A 6,883-nucleotide genomic window follows, 5' to 3' on the forward strand; every position below is an offset into this window, starting at 1 on the left:
TACATTTTCATCTTACCTATTACTCCTCCGATCCTTAATATGAGACCTATTTAACTAATTTGATTAGATTGAGAAAGTTAGGTAAGTTAGTTAATTATAAGGAATACGATACGTTTTTCTTAAAATATCATAATCATCTTTCTTAATACCCATTTCCTTCTTCTACTTGATTATGGTTGAGGAAGTATCCATAAAGGTAATTTAAAAAAAATGATAAATATAATAAATAGGTCTTATATTTAGAATGAAAACCAACTCAACAATTAAGTCCTATATACTTTTCTTTAAATACAGTCACCTCTCACAAACGTGAGATGTATTCAAAACTATATGTAAAACATCAATTGCAGTGTTTTGCAAACACCATGCTTCCCGAAGACAACTAGATTCCTTCCGTCATCTCTCTCTCTCTCTCTCTCTCTCTCTCTGAGACTAAGAAACACATCATGCTGCCTCACATGCGACAAAAACCCTTCTTCTTCTTCTTCTTCTTGTTGAGCTTCACAATCTGGTCATGGTGGACTCTGGATGGCGTCGTTTCAGACCCTCAGACGACTCTGGTGACGATAGGGTGCAGCCAAATCAACGTCAGCGACGTGTCCATCTTCCAAGGCAACCTAAACGCAACGTTTCAAAGCATGAGAACGCAGATCAGCAACCAGAGCGAACACTTCGCCACGGAGCAAGTAGTGAAGGGTAACAACCCCGCTTATGGCCTTTTTCAGTGCAGAAACTACCTCTCCATCGCCGACTGTCTCTCTTGCTTTGACTTCGCCGCCGATAAGATCCGACGCAACTGCTCCGCCGCCTCCAACGGTGCCCACATCACATACGACGGCTGCTTCCTCAGGTGCGGAGCCAACTTTGACTTTTCTTAAATCGCTGAATCTGACAGTATAATTTGCCACTATTTATTCAAGGTAGGACCACAACGCCTTTCAAAACCAGCAAGATACTAAATATAAGAGCTTGTTTGATATTCACTTTAATTATAAATATAAGATCCCAATCTACTTTATATCTCATATTTATCCCTTTTTTAAAAGTAATTCTTATAGTAATTGCACATGTTAAAGGTTCCATCAAATAGTAGTTCTAGTTAATACACATGATTAGCAAGAGTATTCTAATGAAGACAACACCTAATTATTACATATAACTAATTTTCAAAACTTTCTTAAATACAAATTAGTCAACTAATTATTATATCAAGGACAAGAGAAACTACATTATTTTGCTTCTTTCATCTCCACAAGAACTCTATCCAATGAGGGAAATGACAAATATGACCCACTTCGAATGCTGTCAACAGTGATTGGGTTGATAAGAGACTGATATCCCTTTAAATAATTTTTTGTCTGGGTTTTACTAGTAGAAAAAGAAATGCTAGAAGAGTAGCTCTTGAGTCAAATAATACCTGGAATTTGAATTGCATAATTAGTCGTTCGGGATATTAGTTGAGCACATACATATGTGACACAGAACACACATATTTTGGATGACTAGTTATGATGAAGTCTTTAATAATTACAAGCAGGCTTGCACCCTTTTTAGAATTCAAATTACCTAAAATTATGGTATTAAAACTCAACTTGTGTTGGCCAGTTGGACCAGTGAATCAGTCCCCTGGCCGATCTAGTCAAGAGTTTTGAATAGGTTGGGGGGTTGAATTTTAAGTATGTTTTTTATTTGCTAAGCTTGAAACGCCACTCTTTTGAGTTAATAATGCCTTTTCTATTTAAATATTACTCATTTATTGAGTTATACATAAATATTTTCTATATTTTAATTATACATATTATTTTAATAATTGGGTTGATTCCAATTTAATTACGGTTACACCATGGATTCTTGAACTAATAAGTTTTCAGTACCTTGCCTAAAATTAATTAGAAACCTAATTTCATGCATTTTACGCAGGTACGAGAGCAGTAGCTTCTTTGACCAGTCAACAGACGCAGGCAACAACATTAATTGTGGGAATGAAACAAGAAACTCAACTGAACTTGCTTCAACTGTGCAACAAGTTCTGAGGAATCTGGAAATAGCCACACCGAGAATCAATGGTTACTTTGCAGCCACCAAAACCACAGTACCTAACAGTAACGGCTCAAACATTTATGCCTTTGCTCAATGTGTTGAGACACTCACACAAAGTGGCTGCGACAATTGCTTGAACATTGCCTTAAGAAATTTTCAGATTTGCCTCCCAAACTCAAATGCTAAGACTTTCGATTTCGGGTGCTTCATGAGATACTCCACCACTTCCTTCTTTGCTGATAATCAAACCACTAACATCAATCACTTCTTGAAACAAGGTGGAATATTATAGTAAACTTGAAATGGCTTCATATATAGTTTGCATAGGCTTTCGGTAAAAACTTAGTGGGTCAACATTTTCCTTGTGATTTGTAGGAGATTCAAGCAAGAAGAAGGCCATTATTATTGGTGGAGTCGCTGGAGGAACATGTTTTATTTTGATTATGATAGCATTATTTGCTTTGTATATGCGATCAAAGTCATCGAAGATGGTTCCTAAAGGTAAGATAACCGAAAATGGTCTTTATCATCCAATTTGAAATGATTTAATGTGATTATCCTTGCATTATTTGCTCTGCATATGATTTTTTATTTGTTGTGAGAGATTTTTTACTTTAATTTTATCTTCCTCACAGGTGATATTTTGGGAGCGACTGAGTTAAAAGGCCCTGTTAATTATAGGTATAAAGATCTAAAGTCAGCGACAAAAAATTTCAGTGAAAAAAATAAACTAGGAGAACAAGCCTTTGGCGGCTTATACAAGGTAAACCTAATAAAACTTTTCTTTTAATTCCTACAGTTGATGTCATTTATCGAGAGACATTTGTTAGGCTTGTTGCGTTGAGGCATTTGCATAGATTTTCAGTCCACATAGCCGTGCTATTTTTTTTTTTTTTAGTGAACACACATAGGCTTGCTATTGTTTGTCACACACTATGCCAAGATTTCATTAGTTCTTTAATATTTTTCTCTTCTTATATGTGGATCGGGTTCATGAAAAAAGCAAAGGTTGATCTTTCACTAAAAGGGTATAGTTCATTTGAAAATTAATTTATTGTTAAATATCTGCACGTTCAATTCTAAATGAAGATATATAAAACTCTCTGTAAGCATGTTCTTCATTCTTAAGTATGGTGTCTTTGTTGAACAGGGTATTTTGAAAAATGGAAAGGTAGTTGCTATCAAGAAATTGCATTTAAGCCAATCCAAAGAGATGGAGAAAGATTTTGAGAGTGAAGTGAAGTTGATAAGTAATATTCATCATCGAAATATCGTTCGACTCCTGGGATGTTGCAATAAAGGCCAAGAGAGACTTCTTGTTTATGAGTACATGAAAAACAGCAATGTTGGCCAATTCTTATTTGGTACAAACAAAATTAATCAGTTAACTGAATATCTTCTATTGTTTTGAGAATCAGCTTTGGTTCTTCTATTCTTTTATCCTTATTTCTTACTCTCTAAAGTGATGAAAATAGGTGAGACTAAAGGTTCTCTGAGTTGGATGCAACGTTATGCAATAATTTTTGGCACTGCAAGAGGTTTGGCATATTTACATGAGGAATTCCATGTTTGTGTTATACATAGAGATATAAAAGCTAGCAACATCCTCTTGGATGATGATTTTCAACCTAAAATTGCTGATTTTGGACTAGCAAGGCTTCTTCCAAGAGACCAATCTCATCTTCACACAAATTTTGTTGGAACAATGTAAGTGAATGCACATACAATTTATGCTATTTATTTACTTTTATTAATATCACCTCAAAGACAATATATTATTAGAAGAAATCATGTGTTGATGATCAAATGAAACATTGTTATCACGCCTTTAGATTCTTTTCATTATGCAATCAGTGATATGTTTTTTTTTTTTTCAGGGGATATGTGGCACCTGAATATGCAATGCATGGGCAATTATCAGAAAAGGTTGATACTTATAGCTATGGTGTTGTAGTCTTAGAAATCATAAGTGGACAAAAAAGTAGTGCATTGAAGGTTGATGATGAAAGTGAATACCTCCTCCAAAGAGTAAGTAACTTCCTAGTAGTAAACATAACAATGGATTGCATTTCATTGAACAAATTTCCAGTGCTGGGTATAGTGTTCAAACAATTAACTTTTTTTTTTTCATTATATGATCACTTTGATCTCAGGCTTGGAAACTATATGAGAGAGGAATGCATATATCGTTTGTGGATAAAACCTTAGACCCAAATGAGTATGATGCGGAAGAAGTAAAGAAAATAATAGAAATTGGGCTGCTTTGCACACAAGCATCTCCTGCAGCAAGGCCAAGAATGTCTGAAATTGTTAGAATGCTCAAAAGAAAGAGCTTAATGGAGCACAAAGAGCCAACTATGCCTGTCTATGTTGATCCTACTTCTTGGCCCAAAAGAGACGCTTCTATGACTCACAGTTCATCTTCATCAAATGCTGTTATCTCTACTTCCATTTTATCAGGAAGGTGATTTACTTCACACGCATGATCGCACAATTGGCAATGCAAAAGTAAATAAAGTGTTGTTCTTCTTCTTCATTCCATTACGCAAGATTTGATTACAATGAAACGTCAACTTTACAGTTAGCAATGTTTGTATGCAATGATGGCCACTTGGCCTATGGTGCAAGATAAATAAGTGACTGTGGAAGCCTTTGAATTATGTGTACTCAAATTGGTAATCTTATTTACACTGAATATCTACACGTGGATAAATCATTCTACATTTTAGCTTTTGCTTCAACACTTCATGATATGATGCAGCTAGTAGGATAATATCAAGGAACAAAAAACTGAACTGGATACTGAATCGGTCCAAATACTAGTTCAAAGGTCAGTAGGTCAAATCATAGTCAAACCGATAATTAAAATAATATAATTTAATTAAAATAGATAAAAAAATATTCATATTTTAATTATAAAAAATAATATTTAATTTTTAAATGGGTAGTCGTGTTATGAATCATTTATATATAAGAAGTTTTTTTCTTTTTTTCCCTTTCTTTTCTTTTTTCCCCCTCACATAACCAGTGACCCAATAAAAATCTTTCCTTTTTCTTTTAGTTTTTTTACTGTTTCTTCTCTCTCCCATGTGACACAACTGAAAATTTTACTCTATAGGACGTGAAGCAGCTATGTTTAGATGAAACCAAATTATGGTTTGGAAAATAGCTTCTAGAGAATAGATTGTTGAGAGAATAAATTTTGTGAAAAAGTGAATCTGATAAAGTGAGAATGTTTGGATAGTTGTTATCAGAAGCACTTTTTATATATGCAAATTACTAAAAAAGGCATAAGTTAATATGATAATTACATAAAATATAGATTTTATAATATATTTTAATTTGAAGGAATAAAATTGTTAATAATATATTTTTTACCAACATAATTAATAATACATAAGATAATGTAATTAATAAATAATTAATATGTTTATATATATTTATAAGATATAAGATTAAATATGTTTGTAAAAAAATAATTGAAGAGTGTTAAAGTCGTATTGTTGTTGAGATCTATTCTGACAGGCACAATCATACTCTCCAATTTGAGTCAGAAGCAAAATGGATTCACTTCTCCTGAAACTATGGTTTTGAACTCCAAAACCATGGTTTGAGCCCAAACCATAGTTTCAGATTATTTCTCCCTGTTTGGCTCACTCTTTCCCCAAACTATGGTTTGCAATGATACCCAAACACCCCTTTTTCTTTTCTCTTTCTTTCTTCGACAATGAACAAGCAGAGGCAGTAGCAGATTATCTACTTGAACACACATCACCATCTCTTCGTTTGCATTAAATCAGTTTCTTTCTTCCATACTTTTCTATCTGTTATATTTCTCCTTGTCTTCTAATCCTCTACGAGCAAAACAACTTTGACGCTTCAAAGCGGTACCCAACAGATTTCCAAACAAAGTTTTGTCTTCCTCCCATGATCTCCTTTGCTTCTAGCACTTGTCTCTGTAGTGTTCATGGTTGCGGCAAACAGCGAGTCATTCCATCGCTTCTCGATGAACAGCAAGGACAAGAAGGAAATTAAAAAAGAAAAAAAAGGGCAACCCACCCAAGCTAGCGGTTTGTCCGGTTTATTCTGGTTCGTCTTGGGTTGTTCTGGGTTGATTAGGGGCAAGTTTTGAAGCTAAACTAGATCGGACCATAGGCTGATTGACCGATTGACTGATTTTTTTATTGAATTGCCAGATCCAATTTTTTTTTTTTAACCTTGGATGATATCTTCATTAACTACCGGCCGTTCCTAAAGATTATTCTACCTAACACTCACTAGTCAATATGAATAGCTTTATATGAATATACTACCTCCAGCTTGCAACATAAGAGCTAGCTGAAGATTTAATTTCCTCATAAATATATAAGACCCCAATCTATTTGATTTCCAATATTTATCCATTTTGTCTTCAATTAATCTTTATGGTGATTACAACATGTTAAGAAGCTTTCATTAAAGGTAGTTCCAATGCTCATAATAAGAGTATTTCAGAAAAAATAACATTCATTTATTACAAATAACTAACTTAACTAATTTTCTTAGTATTTACAAATTACTTATCTAATTCTTATATTAACGATAGGATGTAAAATATCATAGCTTAAAAGCATTATATCCCACATATACCGTACCATGTTGTATTTTATATGCTATCCATATAATCGGTCTCAGAATAACATTACTATCATGATCTTTTCGTTATATCATAGGTCATTGAAATCTCAAAATTCTTCAATAACTTTTCAAGATACAAGCATTCTTATATGTTAATGTTGAGCTTCACAGCAGAAGCCTCAAATATCAGAGTTCATATCTTGCCACGGGAAGATTAGAGAAAATT

The 6,883-nt window shown here is 33.7% G+C and overlaps 1 protein-coding gene across 1 annotated transcript; it reads left to right on the forward strand.

Moving 5' to 3' along the window:
• Window positions 1-307: 307 nt before the first annotated feature.
• On the forward strand, window positions 308-4,712 carry LOC114753254 (cysteine-rich receptor-like protein kinase 2). Its single transcript, XM_028941922.1, has 8 exons — window positions 308-850; window positions 1,921-2,318; window positions 2,416-2,541; window positions 2,676-2,803; window positions 3,191-3,404; window positions 3,516-3,747; window positions 3,918-4,068; window positions 4,194-4,712. Exons 1-8 carry the CDS (start codon window positions 447-449, stop codon window positions 4,506-4,508), a joined length of 1,968 nt encoding a protein of 655 aa, XP_028797755.1. The 5' UTR covers window positions 308-446; the 3' UTR covers window positions 4,509-4,712.
• The last annotated feature ends 2,171 nt before the right edge of the window (window positions 4,713-6,883 follow it).

This window comes from Neltuma alba, unplaced genomic scaffold, assembly GCF_004799145.2.
Source record: "Neltuma alba isolate B1F8T4 unplaced genomic scaffold, ASM479914v2 tig00007819_pilon, whole genome shotgun sequence".
NCBI classification, from domain to species: domain Eukaryota; kingdom Viridiplantae; phylum Streptophyta; class Magnoliopsida; order Fabales; family Fabaceae; genus Neltuma; species Neltuma alba.

Bases quoted from the DNA above. Each gene is read 5' to 3' on its own strand.
- LOC114753254 (XM_028941922.1), top strand. From the start codon at position 447: ATGCTGCCTCACATGCGACAAAAACCCTTCTTCTTCTTCTTCTTCTTG. The intron at 2,542-2,675 runs GTAAGATAACCG...TCTTCCTCACAG, and splicing joins ATCGAAGATGGTTCCTAAAG to GTGATATTTTGGGAGCGACT. The intron at 3,405-3,515 runs GTACAAACAAAA...TGATGAAAATAG, and splicing joins TGTTGGCCAATTCTTATTTG to GTGAGACTAAAGGTTCTCTG.